Genomic DNA, 24715 nt, shown 5'->3' with positions numbered 1-24715 from the left:
TTCCGTTTTGTGGATGCTGAAGAGAGTAAGAATTTCAGGTTGTATACTTGTATACATTCTCTAATATTAAATGGAACCATTGAACTATATATTTGTAAATAGTGTCAAAGAGTCATAGAAAACTACAGCACAAAAACAGGCCCTTTGGCCCATCCAGTCCATGCTGAACTATTTTTCTGCCTAATCTGATTAACCTGCACCTGGACCATAGCCCTCCACACCTCTCCCATCCATGTATTTATCAAAATCTCTCTTAGAAGTTGAAATCAAATCTGCATCTACCACTTCTGCTGGTAGCTCATTTCACACTCTCACCACCCTCCGAGTGAAGAGGTTCCCCCACATGTTCCCCTTAAACATTTCATCTTTCACCCTTAACCCATGACCTCTATTTCTAGTCTCACCCAACCACAGTGTAAAAAGCCTGCTTGCATTTACCCTGCCGATACCCTAAAGGCCTGTTGCTGTGCTGTGATGTTCTATCTCTCTAATATCATGCAATATAATGACCAATCATCTTGCCAGTTAGAAGGAAAACCTTACATATTTTATTCACCATTCCAGTTGTAATCAAATACAAATATGGAGTAAAATAGATATATTTTTTGTAAGTGATCATCTCAAAATCTCAAAAGCACCAGGAGAGATCCAGGGATAGAGCTTTTGCCTTCACAATGTACACTGTGTAATTTTGTTAACTTCATTTTGGATAGGTTGGCAGAAAAACATCCCAAGGATATGCAGGAATGCTGTTACTATTTAATTACCCCAAAATGGGCAGTTCATCAGTTCTGATTCAGCATTGTCTTGCCTGTCAGGGCCCTGATAAGCTGACTGAGTTGAAGTAGAATTCCTGGTGTCAGTGACATAGCATGTCATTCATGTTCTACTGGTAAAGAACAATGGATGGTTAATTCAAAATGTATCGTGAAATTCTGATGATCTGCCATCCGATTGTTCAGAAGTCTGGCTGGTCCAATATCTGTCTCTTCAGTAGTCACAGGTTGTGAGTTGAGGGGTCCAAAATGTCTGGGATTTTGGCCCGATTTATGGGTCATAACATATTCCTGTGATATTAAACTTGATTCTAGAAGCCCTTTGGATTCTCCTATACCTTGTCTGCTTGAGCAACCTCCTGCCTTCTTTTAGCCCACCGGATTTCCTTCTTAAGTGTTCTTGTATTTCTTATAATCAAGTATCTCATTGATCCTACCTGCTATGTACCTCCCTCTTAATCAGGGTCTCAATATCTCTAGAAATCCAAGGTTCCAAACTTCTGATAGGAACATACAAACTCTGTACTCTCAAAATTTCACTTTTGAAGACCTGTCATTTACCAAGCAAACCTTAGCCTGAAAACAATCTGTACCCATCTACACTTGCCAATTCCTTTCTGATACCATCAAGGTTGGCCTTTCTCCAATTTAAAGTCTCAGCTCGAGGACCAGACCTATCCTTCTCCATAATTATACTGATACTATTGGCATTATGATCACCAAATACAAAGTGGTCCCCTACACAAACCTCTGTCATCTACTTTATCACATTTCCTAATAGGAGATCTAGTATCATATTCTCTCTAGTTGGAACTTCTATGTATGGATTAAGGAAACTTTCCTGAAAACTTTTACAAGCTCTATTCCATCCAGCCCTTTTACAGTATGGGAGTCTCAATCAACATGTGGAAAGTTAAAATCACTTACTATCACAACCTTATGTTTCTTGCAACAGTTTGTGATCTCTCTACATATTTACTCCTCTAAGTCCCATGGATTGTTGAGTGGTCTATCACACAATCCCATTAACTTCATCCACCGCTGAATAGCCTCAGTAGGTGAGTTCTCCAGTCTGTCCTGTCTGAGTATTGCCTTGTCTAGTAATGCACCTGTCCCCCCTTTCATCCATCCCGCTCTATCATGTCTTAAACAATGGAACCCTGGAACAGTGAGCTACCAGTAAAAAAGCAGTGATTTTTGACACTACTGAATGTGGGAAGGCAATGAAGACAGTCCATTATCTGCACTAAGTGTCTATGTTGGTTCAGTTTGTTTGCAAAAAGTCAAAAGAACAAGGCAGCGTGCACTGTATGAATTCCTCTATCGATAACTATTAATAAATAATAGTTTTATCATAATATTGGTAGCTTTCTAATTTATGCTGTACTTCATTTAAATGCATAATTTGTTACTTAGTTAAATGTAGTTTGTCTTTTTAAACTATTTCTATGAAACTTTGGCTAATTGGGGCAGCTGCTTAATTTGGCCAAAATGTATTGGTCCCAATGTGTCCAAATTAACCATAGTCCACTGTATTCAACTTGTTCATTTATTTACTGTCAGCCAATAGTTGTAACCAAAAGGGAAGTTCATTATCTCACCCCAAACTCAGCCCTCAGGTCTCCTCTGTCCCATCAATGTGTCCGAAGGAAAGTTTTTCCGAGTTTGGGATTGGTCTGTTTTTCCTATGGGAGATGACAGAGAACCACCTTGATTTATCCCTGGGGCAGTGCAGAACATATACCACTGATTGATATTTTTTTTGCAATTTAAAAGTTGCCAGTTTTTAAATAATTATTTATTAATCTGTTTGGTTATTTATTCAGCAATCCAACCCTTTTAGCCCAACAAGCCTACGCCTCCCTATTTCACTCATGTGACCAATTAACCTACTGATCCATACGCTTTTGGAACAAGGGAGAAAACTTGTGCATCACGGGTCACGGGGAGAATGTACAAACTCTGTACAGACAGCGGCAGAACTGAACCTCAATTGTTGGCACCTCAATAGCGTCACACCACAATGTCTCTTTAAATTATAGTTTACATTGTAGTGGAGATGGGCATGTCCAAGTTGAAAGTCACAATTGTAAATATTTCTGTATAATGACTATCATTTTGATCAAAATTTATTATGCAACCAATGGTGAAGTCTATTTGTTTTACCCAGTGCAAGTTTGAGTGGGCAGCATTAATAAATGAATTGGCCTCACTTTTCACAGATATTCTGGTCTTCCACACACATTAGTCTATTTTTGGTACCTGAGTCCATATCCGTTTTTTGTGAACAGTTTATTGAATCACAGGGGAATTCTGTGGATCCTAATCGTTTTCCTTGTGTGGCATTCTTCTTCGAATACTTCTGGAGTGATCCTGTGCCTATCAATCTGAGGCAGTTCCCTGTAGAACACTACAGACCCTTCAGCCCATGATACTGTGCTGACCTTTTAATCTACTCTAAGATCAATCGAACACTTCCTTCCTACATAGCCCTCCATTTTTCTAACATCCATGTGCTTATCTAAGAGTTTCTTAAATGCTCCTAATGTATCTGCCTCCTCAATGAACACAGAGATGAGTACGAGTGTGGTTGGAATCAGTCAAAGTCATGGAACTTATGAATATGTGTGGCTCAGCAAATCACTGAGGGAAACACTTGGGACATTGAAAACAAGATAAAGGGAGGGCCCAGGGAGATAGTAGATTCATGGGAGGACAACAGTGAGATGAATAACCCTAAAAATTTCACCCCTATTTTTTTGTATCTGGACTGCTTCACCAAACCAATAACTGACTTCAGTGTGACATCCAGAGTCTCATATACTTTTATAAACATTTATACATTAATACTATTGATTAATATGACCCCACAATAATAGAGGGCAGCGTGATTACAGAGCTCATAAAGTGCACATATTATCAGTAGGCTTCCTGATTGTCCAACCACTAGTTTCTAAGGAGAAGGACAGAAGTCTTCTGCAACTTACTAACAGCTGGAAATCCAGCCAGGATACAAGATGAAAAATACACAGAAGATCACACATGGGGGTCATCGTTATTTTAACCATCCTGCCAGAAGAACTGGTGTTTCAATTTGTCATCACAGGTGATGCCAGCACTAGCTTACCTTGTTAAATTGAACAGACCCGTTTCCAGCAAGTTGCTCAGATTTACAATATTTAAAACATGCAATTAATCCCGGGACACAGATGATTGTTACGACCTCTCTACAGATTTATAAATTCTTGTACAGCCGTGATTACACAATGCATTACATTGTACCCACTGGGCCAGTATGTGCTTATGGCTAATTCAGTCTCAGAGTCTGCTTTTAATTCTCCTAAATTTTAAGAAAAAGCAAGTTATCTATAGAAAATTCTGTATTCCTCTTTATCCTGATATTGATGTTCTTAAGGTAAAGGATGACTCAAACAAATGTTATCGCTGAACACAACAAAAAAAGGAAAGTGCTGAAAACATTTGTCCAAAAATTTACTGTTCCTGTACGCTGATATTGTGTCACCAAGATAAAGGACTTATTATCTTAAACAGGCAGCATCATTTCATTTTGGGTTAATATCTCTTCTACATGATGTCTCCTGTAATTCTATATCCTGTCTTCACTTTCTGCCTTCCTGCCAGTGTTGGCTAGACACCAGCGCACTGTGTGATGTTCCTGTGAAATGTCGTTCCTTCTGCAGGTCATTCCTGAAATGGAAGAATATAATTTATGATATGAATTACTCTCAGAGCCATGTGAAATAGGATGAGATCAATTAACCCATGGAGTACTGAGCTTACTATCAGTTGTTAGCAGTCAAATATGTTCTGTTTTATACACAGACTTGAAGGTGAAGGCAGATTAGCTGAAAGCTCGTGTAAAACTCCTTGAAAGATATTGCATCTCACGTAAGCATAAAATGCTTGGATGTTTAATTTGGGGCAGCAAAGAATTCAGATTTTTAATACAACAGTTTCAACTTTATCGTTCAATATTATCTTCTATCAAAATGGATCCTGGGGAGCTGGAGCCCATATTATGTCATTAGGATACTTCACAGTTCACTTACCTGTCTTCAAGTTTTGTCAAAGAGTCAGAGTTAACCATTCCAAGATTTGAACCAGAATGTTTGCAGAGAGCCTCTCAGGATGCACCTGTGTTGTTGGCAGTTTGAGAGAATTTCTCATGACCTTCCTTTCATTTCACCCTCCTTTTAGTGGGAGACTAGAAACTTTCTCCTGTAAGAGATGTTTTCAAACTTTGGTTGGACCGTGGAAGTTTCGAGTGCCAAGCTTGACACTGATGCTAACTTGGGCTTGCTAACTGTTTGTTACTCTGCTATCATCTTATCTTGAATTGACTCAGCTGAGATAAGCTAGACACTCTGTGAAATTCCCAAACTGTGAATGACGCTAGCTTAGTTTGTTGGCTTTATGTGAAGTTGCAGCATGAAACGCACCATCACATTGCAAGTCACAAGATCAGCAATGTAAACTGGGGAGAGGGAAAAGCTAAGTAAGAAGGCAAACAGTTGAAGAAAGATTTGGATCATTACATAGTATCACTTTGCCCCAATACGTTCAAAATGTTCATGTACAATAGAAAAATGGAAGGCTGTGAAGGAGGGAAGGGTTAAATTGATATTAGAGAAGGTTAAAAGTCAGCACAACATCATGGGCCAAAGGGCCTGTGCTGTGCTGTACTGTTGCATGTTCTACAGCATGTTCTATGTAATAACATGTTAAAGGACTATGTGTCTAACATGTCCAAGGGAAATAAGCAGGTAATCATTTGCAAAGCAGCACACGCACAAAACACTGGAGGAACTCAGCAGGTCAAGCAGCATCTATTGAAATGAATAAACAGTTGACATTTTGGACTGAGACCCTCCTTCAAGACAGAGAAGGAAGGGGGAAGACACCAGAATAGAAAAGTGGGGGTGGGGGAAGGAGGCTAGTTGGAAGGTGATGGGTGAAGTCATAAAGAATACCTTCTGTCGGCTTTGGTACTGCTGTGGAAATTTGATGTTCCACCTGAGTCATAAGGATGGGCAGGCAGGGATTCTGATCTACATAGACAAAGTGCAGTAATGGCTCAACAATACATTATATGCTAAAGGAGTGGGACTTAAATCCATAAACCCCACATACAGCAAAAAGAACTCTATTGACTCAAAGAAGCTAACAAAATCAACTTCTATTTTGAGTTTGCAATATCTATGGACTTGTTCCAATCCATTACAAACATTGGAATGTTATTTTATTAGAATGCCAGAGCTTCTGTGAAGCAATCAAGAAGCATGGTATTTTGTCAACATATCTCTATTCCAAGAAATATAACATTCTCATGTTAAACTTAGGTCAAAGAAAGTGGACGTTTTATTTTGCTATTTTCTTTTTGTCCTTGTAAGGATGTAGTCTCATGGGCTTTGGCAGTCATTCAGCTCGTCAACCAGCGGCCATTCTGCAAAAAACAAGACATGGGCCGCATTGACTGGCCAACGCGGATGGTACCACAGCCAAGCTGAATCCTGTCCTCATCTGACATACTCAAAACAACCCTTCCAAGAATGTGAATCCTAGATGGTTTTGTTTCCATCCGGCTTTGCCATCACATACAGGAGTCAAATGCCACGATCCCATCTGTGTCGCGAACTGAAGTGGCATCACTTTGCGCAGAGCAAAGAATAGAATTTGAGGAAAGATATTGTCAACACCCTTGGGCGTGTATAGTATCCTCCTGATATATGCAAATAAATGCAGGACTCCTACCCCACTGTCAATCACCAAACAACTTCTGCCTGATGAATGATCAGATAATTTGTTCCTAACACAAAATTCTTTCTTAACTGGCCCAATTGCCATTTAATGCATACCAACATACTTACTTACATTTTTTTTTATTTTGCAATTGTAATTCTCAGGATTTACTTTGAAAAGTTAAAGAATTATATAATCATAAAATGCTGGATAAATTCAGCAGGTCAGGCAGCATCAACTTTTCTCTCCATAGATGTTGCCTGACCCACTAAGGGCTTTCTGGTTTCTGGTTTATACTTCAGAAGTCTAGCAGCTGCATGCTTCTTTGTTTTTAATTATAAGATTAAACATTTTAAGCAGCAGGAGAACCTCTTTGCTGAGAGTGATTTATTTACTTATTGAGTCACAGTGAAGAGTAGGCCCTTTCAGCCCTTTGAGCCATGCCACCCAGCAATCCCACCACTGGATAACTTACAATGACCAATTAACTGAATAGCCGGTATGTCTTTGGACTGTGGGAGGAAACTGGATCACCCGGAGAAAGTTCATGTAGTCACAAGGAGAATGTACAAACTCCTTACAGGCAGCGGTGGGAATTGAACCTGGGTCACCTGTATTGTAAAGCGTTGTGCTAACCACTATGCTACCATGCTGCCACCTCAACGTACTCGTCAATATCCCTTCCAAATGCCTTCAGGTAAGAACATTCTGAAGCAAAATTAACTTGTTGAATATAAACATCATTGGCTGGGATTTTTTTTTTTTGCCCTGGTTGTCCATGGGGATGTGATTAGCTGAACTGCTGCAGTCTGTGTAGTGAAACATCTTCCCACCATAACCAGTTAATCCTCACACTAGGAGACCAGGCTGTAGCAGTTCAACCCAGAAAAGTGTGAAGTGATTCACTTTGGAAGGTCAAATTTGAAGGCAGACTTTGTGGTTAATGACAGGATTCTCAACAGTGTGGAGGGACAGAGGGAACTTGGGGTCCACGTCCATAGGTTCCTCAAAGTCGCCACACAACTAGATAGGGTTGTTAAGAAGGCGTATGATATGTTGGTCTTCTTTAGTTGGGGCACTGACTTCATGAACCATGGGGTGATGTTGCAACTCTATAAAACCCTGGTTAGACTACGCTTGGAGTATTGTGTTCTGTTCTGGTCACATCATTATAGGAAGGATGCAGAAGTTTTAGAGAGGGTGCAGAGGAGATATACCAGAACACTGCCTGGATTGGAGAACCTTTCTTATGAGGATACGTTGGGTGAGCTAGGGCTTTTCTCATTGGAGTGAAGGAGGATGAGAAGTGACTTGATAGGGGTATATAAGATGAGAAGAGGCATGCATCAAGTGGTTGGCCAGAGACTTTTTCCCAGGGTGGAAGTAGATAATATGAGTGAGACATAACTTCAAGGTTAATGGAGGAAAGAACAGGGTATGTCAGAGGTATGGGTGTGTGGAACACCCTCCCGGGGGTGATAGTGGAGGCAGATACGTTAGGGACTTTTAAGAAACTCTTATATAGGCACGCGGATGATTAAAAAAAATGGATGGCTATTTGTGATGGAAGGTTTAGATTGATCTTAAGAGCAGATTAAATGCTCAGCACAACACTGTGGACTGAAGGGCCTGTACTGTGCTGTAATGTTCTATGTCTATGCCAAGTAACAGCAATCACTGCACATGGTGTCCAACACTGTTACTGACAGGAAGCTATTTAAACAAAATTTATTACTTGTATTGAAGAGGTAGTTATTAAAAATGAAGGCCTTAAAACATTGAAGTGATGCAATGCATTTGAAAAATCTCATGATAGTACACTGTAGAGTGATGTAGATTTCATGGCAGTACATCCCATATCACTTGTAGTCAATGGACTACACTTTCTTTAACTTTGTTGTCAGGACAATAAGCATTGGCTGGACAAGGTCCAGGGAAGAAAATCTTTGTAACAGGATTTTTGTTCAATTTAATGAAAGGAAAATTCTAGGGGCTTCTTAAATGGTCACGTTATCCTCTTGGGCTAATTTTCTGTGAGCCGTCTTGCCGATATTTACCATCCAGGCAAAAATCTGTATCATTCCTCTTTACTCGGAGGATGTTCTCCTTGGCAATTGTGTATGGAAAATTACATGAAACGATCTTGAATCTTGAATCTTGGTGCAAGTGTGGAATGAGCTGCCAGTGGAAGTGGTGGATGCAGATTTGATTTCAACATCTACGAGAAATTTAGATAAGTACATGGGTGGGAGGGGAATGGAGGGCTATGGTCCAGGTGTGGGTCAGTGGGACGAACTCTTCAACATGGACTAGACGATCCAAAGGGTCTGTGTCTGAGCTGTTCTGTTCTGTGCTCTATGACTTTATCTGTTCCTAGCAAAGAGGGGACTGAATGACTTTCCTATCCTCCATCTTCCTACAAGTATCTTTCTTCATTGTCTTCTGCACCTGGTGAATTGTATTAATTGATCTGTTTGCTGCTGGGGAGAAGGCAGAGGGGTTTCTTGAAATAATCAGCGACACTAGTGGGAACATTGGAGAATGGTGACTAACTTTACTCTCACTTAAATGGAAGAGGGGAACTGGAGTTTAGATGGTGTTTTACTATCAGAGATCACATCTATTTGAAGCATGATGGAGAAGAGGATTAACGGTGTGGTAAATGAGTAAGCCACACATCAACACACACACTGCACCATTGTGACATTGTTATTGGAGAGATCTCATAGCAGACTTCCTTATATCCTAATTTTGCCAAGATATGAGCCAGAACAGGATGTTAGGGCCAGTTTTGGTCTGGTTGGTCTGCCTGTATTTATTCTGATGTTTAACAGTAGTTTCTAGTTAGAGAGTGTTCTGTACACATATTTAACATAAAAATATAGATTGTATTTATTCATTATTAGATGAAAATGGATTTCAGAGCCAGCGTTTTGGGATTATTTGATCGATGCAATCCCTTTCAATCATCTGTCTGATTGTCTAGTGACTTCAAGGAAAAGACCAGAATCTATCCTGGGTCCGACATGCTGATGCAATTACAATTATAGCAGCTATATTTCATTATGAGTTTGAGAAGAATCGGTATGTCAACAAAGCCACTCACAAATTTCTATAGATGTATCAGAGAGAGCATTTTAACTGGTTGGATCAGTGTCTGGTATGGAGGGGCCACTGCACAAGATCAGAAAGAAGCTGCTTGAAGTTGTAAACACAGCCTGCTCCATCATGGGCACTAGCCTCCCCAGCATCAAGGACACCTTCAAAAGGTGATGCCTCAAGAAAGCGGTATCCATCGCTCAGGACAAGCCCTCTTCTCATTGCTACCATAATGGAGGAGGTACAGGAGCCCAAAAACACACGCTCAACATTTCAGGAACAGCTTCTTCCCCTCCGCCAGCAGATTTCTGAATGGACAATGAACTTAAGTATTTTGTATCTTTCTATTTTTGCACTATTCATTTATTTTTTATATATACTTATTGTAATTTATAGCTTTTATTACTATGTATTGCACTGTACTGCTACTGCTGAACAAGAAATCTCATCATCAATAACTCTCGAAGAAGGGAGGTGAACGATAGGCTTTTATTAGCATCAAAAGTGACCACAACATCCTGGAGACTGAGAGAGGAGCAGTGTCTCCAATCGCCCTTATACAGGAGTCTGTGGGAGGAGCCACAGGAGCAGTCAGCAGAGGGGCGTGTCCAGACAGGTATACATAGTTTACCACAGTATGTTGGTGATATTAAACCTGATTCTGATTCTAATTCTGAAAGTGGAATGATAGATCTTAATTTAGTAGTTCTTTAGCTTTAATTCAGACATTTATTGGCCCATGCTCTTCAGAATAGTTAGGTAACTTTCTTCAAGAGCTAAGGAGGGAATGAGGTATTGATTGACCTACTTCTGTATTGCAGAATTCTATGTAATTATGCATGTGTCCAATGTGATGATCATCGTGATACCAGCATTTATTATCTGTCCCTAATTCAGAATCTGAATCAAAATCAGGTTTATTATTAAATGAGACCCTCCGTTGATCAGAGTCAGCCATAGATGTGCCAGCTGTCTATCTGATACGTAAGCCAGGGCAGTATGACATGGAGAGCAAGCTGCCACCTGCCTCTCCACGCAGCTGATAAATCCAAAGGAACCTGCAACATCACAGGAGTGGCCAGTCAGTGTTGGACTCAACATGGGGCTGCCTTAGGGACTCCAGCTCTGGAGTTTTCCCTTGGGGTTTACTCTCAAAACCTTACCCGTGAGGGGGAATGGCCGCAGGCAGTGGAGCTTCGAGACCAGAGTTTTGCTTCTCCTAGATGAGCTGTCAACCAGGGCTGACAAAAACCATCTGCTCAAAGCAACATGCTTTAAGGCACCAGTAACCTGTGTTTGCCCCTTCTCCTATCAGTAGAAAGAGTTCCTCCGAGCGTACTAGCTAAGCCACATTTGAAAGCCAGGATTTGGTTGTCAGAGGCTATTTGAGATGCACGCCATTGGAAGTATTTAATAGGTAGTGGGAGCTTATAACTCCTACCATCCCCAGCTACATGTGTATAAATAATTAAATAAGCGGTGCAAAATGGAAAGACAAAGTAATGAGGTTAGTCTTCGTGGGTTCATTGTCCATTTGACCCTGAGCTGAGGAAGCTAGATTGGTGAGTCAGTGGAATTCAGTGCCATGGACAGTTGTGGAGGCTAGGTCACAGGGTATGTTTAATGCAGAGGTTGTAGGTTCTTGATTAGTAACACATCAAAAGTTCCATGGTTCCACTTAATATATATGATACAGAACCTGAAATTCTTACTCTCTACAGAATCTGACAGAAAAAAACCTCAAAGAATGAATAACAGAGAAAACATAAGAAAGCCAAATTCCCCTACCCCACTCGACACACATGCAGCAGAAAGCAGTATCAATAACTCCCCTTCCCCTCCCCCCGCATACTCTAACAAAAAGTATCAGCATTCTCACCACCCACCATGCTGGTAACAGCAAGGCCCCCACCCTAAAGAGAGATCATGATCTACAGTCCATCAAAAACTAACTGTTGAATCCAACATCTCAACATCCCCCACAGGCTCTCTCTGTCTCACTGGCAAGGGAGAGACGGATACCAGGAGAAAAAAGGAGAAAGGGGTTGAGAGGGATAATAAATCAGCCATGATGGAATGACGAAGCAAATTCAATGTTATTGGACATTTTTACACTTGATGGCCTAATTCTATTCTTATGTCTTGTGGCCTTTTGGCTAGGAGTCACATAAAGGCCAGATCAGGCAAGGCCAGCAAATTTCCTTTTTTAAAGGATATGAGTGAATCAGATGTGATGTTACAATGATAGCTATTGTTACTGTTAAAGACTGCCATCAGGGAGGAGGAAAAGGAGCCTGAGGACCCAGACTCATTGATTCAGGAACAGCTTCTTCCCCTCTGCCATCACATTTCTGAATGGACATTGAACCCATGAACACATGATTCCTTTCTCATTGCACAGTTTACTTTTATTTGTTACATATCGAGATATCACATTCTACAGGGGTTGTATTGAGAGTATCCTGAGCAGCCGCATCACTGCCTGGTTTGGAAATTGCACCATCTCGGATCGCAAGACCCTGCAGCGGATAAGTGAGGTCAGCTGAGAAGATCATTGGAGTCTCTCTTCCTGCCATTACAAAAATTTACACTACACGCTGCATCCGCAAAGCAAACAGCATTATGAACGACCCCATGCACTCCTCGTACAATCTCCTCTCCTTCCTGCCATCTGGGAAAAGGCACCGAAGCATTCGGGCTCTCACAACCAGACTATGTAACAGTTTCTTCCCCCAAGCTATCAGACTCCTCAATACCCAGAGCCTGGACTGACATCTTACTGCCCTATTGTCTTGATTATTATTTATTGTAATGCCGGCACTGTTTTTGTGCACTTTATGTAGTCCTGTGTGGGTCTGTAGTCTGGTGTAGTTTTTTTTTGTGTTGTTTTTTACGTAGTTCAGTCTAGTTTTTGTACTGTGTCATGTAACACCATGGTCTTGAAAAAAATGTCTCATTTTTACTATGCACTGTACCAGCAGTTATGGTTGAAATGACAATAAAAGCGACTTGACTTGACTTGATACAGTATGGAATATGCCCTTCTGGCCTTTCAAGCCATGCAGTCCAGCATTCCCCCAATTTAATCCTACTCTAATCATGGGACAATTTACAATGGCCAATCAACTTATCACCTGGTACGTCTTTGGACTGTGGGAGGAAACTGAAGCACCCGAAGGAAACCCAGGTGGTCATGGGGAGAACGTACAAACTCCTTACAAGCAGTGCTGGGAATTGAACCTGTGTCCCTCTGTGGTACTGTAAAATATTCTGCTAACCACTAAGCTACCGTGCCATATCTACGCTACTTATATTGTAGTTTATGGTAATTTTATGTCTTTGTGCTACACTACTTCAGCAAAACAACAAATTTCACATCATATAAGGCAGTGATAATAAACCTGATTCTGATTCTGATCCTTCATTCCAAATTCCAAATTTATTTGCTGATTTGAAGTTATATATTCCTAGTGCTTAGAGAGGATGCTGGTCAAGAACTGGCACTGGGAGTCCCACTGCTACAACCAGCTATAACCCCACTGTATTAATTCAGGATGAACTGATGCAGCTAAAGTTAATGCAGTTATAAGATAGGGTCAATGTGTAACCGTCTGAAATTTCTAGCATGATTTGCTGGGTGTTGGCACTGCATTGAGTCAGACTATGGTGTTAAAGGCCAAGAAGGATGCAAATTGCGCTTAGGCAATAGGTTTGAGATTTTGCATTCTTTATTAATTAAGGAGGTCTAGAGGATTGTGAACTGGTAATGTTATCCTGTCAAGACTCATTTTCTGTGCTGCGTGATCTATCCAACCCGCCTACATTCTGGCCTCTTACATCTCTCCAGATTACCACTGACTTGCCCAAAGGCAGCTGCACTGGTAGGTCAGCTGGGACTTCCCTTCCTCAGCCTTTATCATCTTTTTAATGTGGCTTCAGAGATTTGCAATTTTGGATTGCTTGTCCCTGTATCCAACAAAGTTTTTGTGGCCGACAGTCAAAGTAAGAGAAGAACTTCACCCAATCAGCTGGAAGTTTTCCCTAAACCATCAGTATTCTGAAAAGGAACCAGAAATTACACTGACACTGCTGTCTGCAGAAAGGCAGATGGGATGAAGGAGAGGTGGAAGTGATAGATAGCAAAAAGATGGCAATTAATTCTTCAACACTAAGTTTTGAATGAATAAAACCTCCCACTTGCAAAGTTAAATATTCAGACCCAGAATTGCTTCTTGGCATTTAGTGATCTCTGCAAACTGTTTAAAATTAATTGGCGGAGACAGGGTAGCATGGCTGTTAGTGTAACACTATTACAGTGCCAACAACCCGAGTTCAATTCCCGCTGCTGTCTGTAACGAGTTTGTGTATTCTCCCCTGAACAGTGTGGGCTTCCTCCAAGGTGCTCGAGCTTCCACCCACATTCTAAAAGATGTTTGGGTCAATACATTAATTGGTCAACACACACAAAGAGCTGGTGGAATGCAGCAGGCCAGGCAGCATCTATAGGATGAAGAAGTACAGTCGACGTTTTGGGCCAAGACCCTTCATCAGGACTAACTGAAAGAAAAAAATAATTGGTCACGTGTAATTGGGTGGAGCAGGTTCATTGAGTCAGAAAGGCCTGTTACTGAGCTATATCTCTAACTAAGATGAAATTAGTCTGTCCAGCTCTCACCTTGTTGGCATTTTAATGGGCAAAAATGAATAGGTCCCCCAAGTCCACACTGAGCTGAACTTAGAGAGGACATCTTGGAGGGCTTATCTAATGAGTAACATGATTAGAACTCAGGAATATGAAAGGTACAGTCACTATGATGCTGTATTTCTATGGGCCTCTTAGTAGATAACTGGAGTTGGAGGAATGCAGACTATGGAAAAGTGTAAAAACAATTGTGTTGTCATAGTGGGTGATTTTAACTTCTCTAGTATTGACTGGGACTCCTTTAGTGTCAGGGGATTAGATGGGGCAGGATTTCTGAGGTACATTCAAGGTTATTTTTAACAATATGTACATAGTCCAATTAGGGATGGGGCCATATGAGAGCTCGCCAGCAGATTGAAGTTTCAGTGGGGAAGCATTTTAGGAATAGAGATCATAATTCTGTAAACTTATGATAGTTATGGATCAGGATAAGACTAGTAAAGATATTAATAAGATTGAAAGAGTACAGAGAACATGTAAAACTATGATGCCAGGCCTTGAGGACCTGAGTTATAGGAAAAGGTTGAAAAGGCTGGTTGAGGCTAGAGCTGGTGATCATAAGTTAAAGGTGAAAAGTGAAGTAATTAGGTGGAACCTGAGGGGGAATTTCTTCACTCAGAGGGTGGTTGAGTGTGAAACAATCTGCTAGTGGAAGTGGTGGATTGGGGCTTGATTGCAAAATTTATGAGAAGTTTGGATAAATACATGGATGGGAGGGGTATGGTGGGCCTTGGTCCAGGTGCTCGTCGATAGGAATAGGCAGAATAATCATTTGGCAGAGATTAGATGGCCTGAAAGTGCTGCAGTGCTTTATGACTCTATAGTCCTTGAATGAAAGTGCTAAATTAGTGCTATTAGGCAGGAGCTGGGGAGGTAGACGGACAGAGCAGTTTGTGGGTGAATCTACATCTGAAGTATAGGAATATTTTAAACTCCTCCCAGTTAGAGTTCAGGACCAGCATATTCCGAAAGTTTTCAACAGGTGCATTTAATCTCAGAGAAATATATAAAATATACATCCTGAAATTCTCTTTCTTCGCAGACACCCACAAAAACAGAGGAGTACCTCAAAAAATGAATGACTGTAAAAATGTTAGAACCCTGAAGCACCCCACCAACTCCCCCTCCCACGCACAAGCAGAAGCAAGGGAACGATGCCCCCCCCACCATCAAACAAGCATCAGCACCCTCCATCGAGCACTCAAGTGTGCAGCAAAGCATCAATAAAGACACAGGCTTACAGTAGCCCAAAAACTAATCATTCACCCAATAATTTAGCATACCACAGCTCCCTCTCTCCATAATATGGGACAAAGAGGTGTCCCCCATTTCACAGCGAGTAGAGAGACATAACAAACACCTCACTGGTTTACGATGTTACAAGTCTGTTCTGTATGAAAGATAAGGGGCCTTTGGTGAGAAGGTACTGCAAAATTTAACTGAAAAGAGAATGAAGCAGGAGAGAACTTAATTAGGATTCTGGAGGGCTTGTCAAAAGATACAGCAGGAAATTGGGGTGGAGAACTGGCAATTCTGGACAAGCAAGAGAAGTTACATTTTGGAAGTCTAAGAGGAACTTAGACACTAAGTGACAGGATGCTGAGGAGCATCCTGAGGGATGCACAGAGGGATTTTGGGATACAAATCTATGTCTCTCTGCAAGTAGCAACACAAGTAGACGCAAATATGTTTGACTTCGTACAAAATTCAGGAAGTCATGTGGCAGCTGCAAAAAGCTTCATTTAGACCACATTGGAAGTGTTGCGTGCATTTCTGGCCACCACAGCTTAGGAAGGATGTTGAGGCTTTGGAGAGGCTGTAGAAGAGGACGTTGCCGGGGTTGGAGAGTAAGGGGAGGTCAGATAAACTTTAAGATCTGTTCCTGTACTGTTTTATGTTCTGATCACTTCACTCAATCTTGTGTGTAGAATTTTCATTTTAATGCCTCATTGAACCCTGTTTTGGGAAAAGTCGGACAAACGTAGGTTGTTCTGACTGAAACTTCAGGGGCTGAGGGGAGACCTGAAAGATGTATATAAAATCATGAGAGGGTAGACAGCCAAGATCATTTTCCCAGGGTGCAAATGTTAAATACTGGAGGGCATCAGTTAAAGCTGACAGGGTTTAAAGTTTAAAGGAGATATGCAAAGCCAGCTTTTTTTTTAAACGCAGAGAATGGTAGGTGCCTGGAACGTACTGCCAGAGGAGGGGTAGAGAAGATATGATAGCAATGTTTTATATTCCATCTTCATTGTAAGTCAGTTGCTGAGGACTAAGAAGGAGCAAGATATTTCTGATATCAACAAATTGGATTCTGTATTTATTGGGGTGTAGACTCCAATGTTTGCTGAGTCTGCACTATTCTATGAGTGCACACTGTTATCTTCATAAAATCTACACCTTGATCTGTTTCTGTAGTTTAGTATCATACTTAATAATCCTAATAAATGCCTTGAGTAAAAACTTTGCTATGGAGCATTACACAAAGGCAAATTACTGTTACTGTCCTTGTGAGCGTGACCCATCTTACTCAAGCTCTGGAGCTACCTACCAGCTTGAAGTGAGATTCACATGTCAAGTGCTCTCTTTACAGCTGTCTCATTGGCAAGCAGATGAAACAACAGTGATCCTGACAGCAAACCAGTGCTGCACCTGGCCTGGGAATTCCTGAATTCCATTCCAGCATATCCATACCATTCGTAATACAGAGAAAACCTAAGCTTTAAATTAGCACTGAAGCCATCCCGTCCTCCAAATGATTGATAACACGGGCTCTGTAAAACGTAGCTCTGTGAAACAGAGAGAATCCACCCTCAAACAAAACCCAGAAGTAACACAACTTTTGAACCTAATTCAGCAAGATGCACAAGTTAACCGCTGCTTCACCTGGAAGGAGGATTTGAATCCCTGGGTGGGAGGAAGGCAATAAAAGAGCAGTAACTGTGTCTCCTGTGATTGAACGGGTAGAACAGTAGGTATTGATGGAAGAAATCTGGAAACTTTGGGAAGAATCATCTCAGATTGCGAGGAGAAGGGCATTTAGTCATCATCATGTTAGAGGTGTCAAGCATCATTGGAGGGTGTGTCATTGGGCTCAGAAGCTGGTAGGATGGCAGGTGTAATAGAAGTAGTTGAGATCACAGTCAATTAATGTGAAATCCCATGCAGCAGACCCTACTCCCCAATCTTATTGGACTCGTGTCTCTCTGGGCCACCTTGTTCAACCAAACCTACAGTATGCGGTAGCTCCCGGACAACAGTAACGCACCCCCCATGTTAAAAGCAGCCGTGACCTGGCAACCTGCACTCTGCAATATGAAGCTTGGTAACTGGCATTTCAGGACCCCCCCCCCCCATGAATGACCCCAGCAGCAATAGCCCTGAATGTCACATTGTGATTCTCATTGGCCGCACACACAGGAGTGGATCCAGAGGGACTGCCCCAGATGAAAGTGGAAGGGAAACCGCAGCTGAACAAAAAGAGAAGACACAACAGAAGCACTGGCAAATAAAGTGTCCTCATCAGAACAGATGTAACAGAGACAGGAGAAACTGGGAGGATTGAATGGTAACCTTGTATTAATGGTAAACAGACAAATTGGAATTTTGTTTTGGAGTGGGGAAATATCAAGTCAAATTGAAACTAATAAATCAAGTTCTTAACAAAAAATATTTTTAAATTTTTGCTTAAAAAGGGAAAAGATAGTAACATTCCTGGCGTTAAAGCTGCATTATTGTTATTCTTTAACATTACGTCGTTGCTTATAACACGTTTTCTTCCCCCCCCCCCTCCCGTCTGTCTCTGCACATGAAACAGCTGCAGTCAATGTATCCTCAGGAGCTGCTCACAAACCAGCTATTAAAAAGTTTTCTGGAACAGATGTCCACCCGAGTGCTGGGGAATGTGCCAAAAGTTTCGTGTGACTGAATGTTTCTTCCCCAAATCGCGTGCCTTTCCTCTGCCCTCTGCCCCGAGTGGCGCCAGCGCTGCTTCCCACACCAGCAGCTGAACATCTGGAGTCTGGGGCTGCACAAAACACCAAACACTCCCGAAAACCATCCCCTCCATTCATTCATTCCACAAACAACACGGTGGCAAGATCAGCGTGTGATTTATTAGACAATATTGCAGCTGGAACATTCAAGAATGCCGAGGGAAGTTCAGATGAAGTTTAAAAAACTCCTATTGTCATAAAGTGGCAACGAAAGCTTGAATCACTTTAAGTTAATCGCTTCACAAGTTATTTTTGAAAAAAAAAGTTGTATCTAACGCAGACTGCGTACTTACTTGACGATATTATCAATGTTTAGCTTTATGTTTGGAATCAAAGGAAGTGAATCATTAAGTGTCAACAGAATAAAAGTTGATTAACACCCAGATTTTCGTGAGTAAATATTTATTGAACCGATCGTATCGGTAAACTTCCCTCAACTTTCACACCCCCGTCTCTTCAACCCCTCCGCCGCCGCGCACACACACAGGCACTCACTGTACACACACTCAAACACACATACATACACATACAGTAACACACACACACACACACACACACACCCAAACACACACACACACATACAGTAACACACACACACACATACAGTAACACACACACACATACAGTAACACACACACATACACATACAGTAACACACACACACATACAGTAACACACACACATACACATACAGTAACACACACACATACACATACAGTAACACACACATACACACACACAAACACACACACATACACATACAGTTACATACACATACTGTAACACACACACACTCAAACACACACATACACATACAGTAACACACACATACACATACAGTAACACACACACACACTCAAACACACACACATACACATACAGTAACACACACACACACTCAAACACACACACATACACATACAGTAACACACACACACACTCAAACACACACACATACAGTAACACACACACATACACATACAGTAACACACACACATACACATACAGTAACACACACATACACACACACAAACACACACACATACACATACAGTTACATACACATACTGTAACACACACACACTCAAACACACACATACACATACAGTAACACACACATACACATACAGTAACACACACACACACTCAAACACACACACATACACATACAGTAACACACACACACACTCAAACACACACACATATACAGTAACACACAGACACACACACATACAGTAACACACAGACACACACACACACTCAAACACACACGAATACACAAACTCAAGCAAAGACATACATACACACATAAACAAACACACCCACAAGCAACCACGTAGACACACACACATACAGACAGATACACACACAAACACACACCCAGCCACAAACAATCACATATATACACGCGCGCACGCACACACACACGCACGCACGCACACGTACTCACGCCCACTTACACATACAGAGACATTGACAGACACACACACATACACATAGTCTAACACACTTGCGCGCACACACAAACACACAGACACAGACACATATGGAAACACACGTACACATACACTCGTCCACATACACACACACACACACACACTCCCAGCACCCATCCCACTCCAATTTTTCTCGAGTTCATATCAAAACAAATGATGACACTGTTCTGCAATGTCGGAGCTTAGCCGAGCCTTGTTAAGGCCGACGGGAGCCATGTCGAAATACAGAATGTAGACGGATAAAAAGAGCGAACTCAACCGATACTTGGTATGAGTCAGATGGGGGCAGTGGGATTGAAGCGTTGGGTGTGTGTGTGTGAGAGAGAGAGAGAGAGAGAGAGAGAGAGAGAGAGGGGGGGGGGGAGAGAGGGAGAGAGAGTGAGGGAGGGAGAGGGGGAGAGGGAGAGAGGGAGGGAGAGAGAGAGGGAGAGAGAGAGAGAGAGAGAGAGAGAGAGAGAGAGAGAGAGAGAGAGAGAGAGAGAGAGGGGGGGGGGAGAGAGGGAGAGAGAGTGAGGGAGGGAGAGGGGGAGAGGGAGAGAGGGAGGGAGAGAGAGAGGGAGAGAGAGAGAGAGAGAGAGAGAGAGAGAGAGAGAGAGAGAGAGAGAGAGAGAGAGAGAGAGAGAGAGACTGTTTAACCCTTACGTTAACAGAAAGGAGAGGGTATCCCTTAGCACCTCACCGACCAAGTTCTGTTCACATGTGAGAACGCTGCACAGGTGACCTTGTGCTCTTGGCACTGGATTGGAAGCTCACCTTCCTCTTTTTTGATCTTCCTTCTGCCTGCAATGTCTTGGTGCATTGCTCCACACACTCGGAGAAGCTCATGTTGCTGTGATCCGAGCTGTAGTCGAGGTCAGCCAGCCTGGCCAGGGACAGGATGTAATTACACGCTATCCTTAGGATCGCCAACTTCGACAGCTTCTGTCCATAGGAATAGCAAGGAACCTGCAGAGAGGCGCCCAAAGTCATTGAAGGAGAAAACACAAGATGAATGTCTGGCACGCCAAACATGCACACTCCAATTATATACAATTCATATAATATTATGTGTGTGTGTCCCTGCCTGGATATTTATATAATAACATAGTATACTTTATTTATGTAGTTTTTGAGATGAAGCTTTGAAACAAACAGGCCTTTCCGGCCCTTTAACCCTCGCCGCCCGATTTAATCCTAGCCTGATCAGGAGACAATTTATACTAGCCAATTAACCTAAAAGCCGACACTGTGGGAGGAAACCGAAGCACCCGGAGGAAACCCACACGGTCACGCGGAGAACGTGCAAACTCCTTACGGGCAGCGGCGGTAATTGAACCCCTGTCACAAGTACTGTAAAACGTTGTGCTAATAACCACTGTATTAGCCTATTATATGGAATAATATTATGGACTAGAATATATAGAATATATGATATATATTTTAGTCCATAACATCATTCTATATACTATAAAATGCAAAAATATAGTATAATGAACATATAATGCATACTATATATAATATGTATTGTGCATATATATGTGCACATATAGCTAGATAGCCATAAAAGGCACCCATAAACGTTCATACCTACACGATACCTACACGAAAATATTTATAATAGATAAATGCATTGGTACATGGATAGCAAAGGTTTAGAGCGATACGGACTAAATACGGGCATGTGGGGCTAGGGGCTAGCTTAGGTGGGCAAGTTAGTCGGCACGGACAAGATGCCCGAAAGGCCCGAAAGGCCTGCTTCAGCTCTATACATCAAATAGATAAAATACTTTTTAATGCATATGTACATCTCTGGCGTTTACGTGGTGACATATTTACAAAAGGGGTTACGGGAGTTGCGACAGTGTTATACAGGTACGTTTCCATAAAATGAATCTTATCGCTGAGCTGGTTTTACTTTTGTTTTTTTTAAAGGCACTCGACGTCTGTAACCGCAGCAAGGTTAGTTTGATATAACGACGAGTTGACTAATGATAAGGTTCCGCCAAGCTCAGAAGTTAATTGTTTTGAGGAAAATCAAGAACCAAGCACAACACGTCCAATACTCCCTGGGCTCTTGTCCAAATATCGCAATCGACAATTTTGAACTCATTATGAACGCAGTTTGTGCTATTTTGCGGTAATCTGTACAGTGGCCTTTCCCCCCACAGAGAGCTATCAGTAAACATATACACAGATGTCTTCGCCTGCACACTGCATTATATAACCCAGGCAAATGTTTCGCACTTGGTGTGAAGCGTGTTCCTTTTTCCCTCAGACTTGTTAAATATACACTCAATGCGGGCTGACAGTTTCTATTTTTGCGGCACTCTGAGCTGGGCTAAATAATCAAGCTTTGAGCACTGTGTAAGTACTGAGCGATTCGCTCCGCATTAAAGGGACAGCGGGATTTGCGTTGGGCAGCCGAATCTTTCAGTCAAAAGACCGTTTGTACATGCATCTACGTGTATTTCCGTGCTCCCCTGTCCTCCTTCGCAAACGATAGTTACTTAAGGGTGCCCTGTACATGGTGCTCCCATCCATTTTAATTATCCCCAATTTAACGTGAACCTATTGGGCTTTAGGTGGTAAAGACACAATCATTAATACCAAAACACTCAAAACACCTAATATAAATTACAGGAGTTGAAACTACACATAGTTCAGAGAGACCATTATTTGTTTCCATTGAGGGTTTTTTTTTGGAGTTAAAACATAGCGGCAGAATCGGGCCGTTCGGCCCATCAAGTCTGCTCTACTATTCCATCATGGCTGATTTATTATCCCTCTCAACTCCATTCTTCTGCCTCCCCCCGTAACCTTGTAGCCCTTACTAATCAAGGATCTATCAATCTTTGTTTTAAATATACCCAAAGACCTGCCCTCCCCAGTAGCTGAGGTTCAGTTATTCATAAAATAAAACACTCCTCTGCCTGGAAGAACCGACGGTCATTGTGTGAGGGTGAAAAGTGTGTCGCTGTCCCTAGATAGACTTTACCTGTTTCCTAAGGGCTTCGAAAGCCGCGCTGATGGTGTGGACCCTGGTCCTCTCCCTTGCGTTCGCCAGTAGCCTCCTGGTCTGTTGAATGGCTTTGATCTCGGTAGAGGTGTTGGAAGTCTCCCCTGGCCGTTTCCTGGGCGATGGGTTGTAGTTGGCGTGCGGAACCGATGTGCAGGAACCTCCCGGGGAGTGCTGGCAGAGCACAATCCGGGGTTGGAGGCTCGGCGTCTCCGTCAACGCCAGCGGCTCAAAGGCGCACACTTGGGACTGGGGTGCCCGAGTCAGCATGCCCCTACCTGGAGCGGGAGATTGCGGGCTGGGAGATTCATCCTCCCTTCCCCTCCCTACTCCTCCTCCAGCCGGCACGCTCGGCACGGCCGCAATCCTGCGCAAATCCACTACATCAGCCCGCGGGTCTTTGCAAGTGACCGTGGAGCCGTTGTCCCCGGCCGTCCCGTTGTAGCAGCCGGTGCCCTCCGCCAACCGGGCGATCAAAGGATCCGGCTCAGCCCGGTGAACTTTCTCCATTTCGACGTGCCTCAGGACATCGCGGTTTTTCCGTTTCAACCTCTTTATTGTACCGATCCGTTTGACACACAATTTATTCCACTCAGTCACATCTAGGTTTTCCGAAGTCCTCATTCTGATGAAAGAAGCCAAGTTTGTATTTATTTAAATCTTCCGTATCAACCTCAGTACCGTGTGTGTGTGTGTGTGTGTGTGTGTGTGTGTGTGTGTGTGTGTGTGTGTGTGTGTGTGTGTGTGTGTGTGTGTGTGTGTATGTGTGTGTGTGTGTGTGTGTGTGTGTGTGTGTGTGTGTGTGTGTGTGTGTGTGTGTGTGTGTGTGAGAACGCTCCTCCTTGGCGGCTATAGCAACAATTCTGAAGCTATGCCTTTAGTGATGTTAGAATGTCAACTGAAGTCCCTTCCTCGCATTGCCAACATTTTTTTTGTGAACGCATTCGGCGATCCATCTGTGTTTGTTTAGCCTCAATTTACACAGAAGCCCGTGTTAGCGAGATCAGTCATCGCGATGCCTGTCGGAGGGAGGGTGCGAACCGCTCTCTTGCGGGGGGAAAGCTGCTCTCGGCCACAGTCCGGTCCCGGGATGGGTTCAAAGCACCGCCAGTGCAGCCTCCATCCGCAATGGTCAGCGGGTCGACGATATGATTTCACCGGGAAATCAAATCCAATGCTTTAACGAGCTGGAAAATAGCTGAGACTAGAAGCTTCAAAGGGTCATCTGAATGGTGATGTTTAAACGGGACGGATGGTGGGGCGGGGGTTGGTGAGGGGAGAGAAGAAGAGATTTTGTCCTACAATGGGAGCGAACAGAACATTTTAAATATCAGTATCACTTCACGTGCTAACACCAAATGACACTAAGGATGCTAAGAGCTTTGCTTTGTGTTTATTCCTTTGTGTATATATATTATGAATAAAATTTATTTTTGAAAATATAAGGAAATAACCTTATAAATCAAGACTAGGCTGGGGAGACGTCAGATCAAGAACAGTTTCTTCTTGCCCCCTCCCCTCCCCCCCATGTGAACACTGATGTTGATACTGGGTTTACAGCGACCCACGGCAACCAGCCAGAAAAGGCTCTTTACCCTCGGCCAGTCGGCCAATCGTACGTCCACGCTACTATCTTTCCTTTAGTACGGGGGTGGGGGGGGGGGTCTTATCTTGTTCAGCAGCCTCATGTGCTGCACCTTGTCAAAGGCTTTCTGAAAATCCAAGTAAACAACTTCCACTGACCCTCCTTTATCTATCTTGTCAGCTTTTTCTTCAGAGAATTCTAACAGATTTGACATTGATCTTACAGCTGGTTGGGTGTTCTGGACAGTGGTCTTCCTCTGCCTGTGATTCACCTCTGCCTGTGATTCTCCTCGCCCTTTCATACCTTA

General features: G+C 42.5%; 2 protein-coding genes across 2 annotated transcripts in view; one reads left to right on the top strand and one right to left on the bottom strand.

Annotated features, from left to right (window-relative positions):
• Window positions 1-525: 525 nt before the first annotated feature.
• Window positions 526-23888, bottom strand: atoh8 (atonal bHLH transcription factor 8). The gene is made up of 3 exons (XM_059965624.1): window positions 22803-23888; window positions 20582-20773; window positions 526-4484 (listed from the first exon to the last, which is right to left on the bottom strand). The coding sequence occupies exons 1-3, from the start codon at window positions 23445-23447 to the stop codon at window positions 4479-4481; spliced, it is 843 nt and encodes a 280-aa protein (XP_059821607.1). The 5' UTR covers window positions 23448-23888; the 3' UTR covers window positions 526-4478.
• The window catches only part of LOC132391881 (nuclear factor 7, ovary-like), a 156314-nt gene continuing 153261 nt past the window's right edge, over window positions 21663-24715 (top strand). The window contains exon 1 of the mRNA XM_059965619.1: window positions 21663-21679. The gene's annotated coding sequence lies outside the window, so the exon portion shown is untranslated. The remainder of the gene's footprint in view (window positions 21680-24715) is intronic.

This window comes from Hypanus sabinus, chromosome 3 (assembly GCF_030144855.1).
Source record: "Hypanus sabinus isolate sHypSab1 chromosome 3, sHypSab1.hap1, whole genome shotgun sequence".
Classification (NCBI taxonomy): Eukaryota; Metazoa; Chordata; class Chondrichthyes; order Myliobatiformes; family Dasyatidae; genus Hypanus; species Hypanus sabinus.
This window is presented reverse-complemented; position numbering and strand designations above follow the sequence as displayed.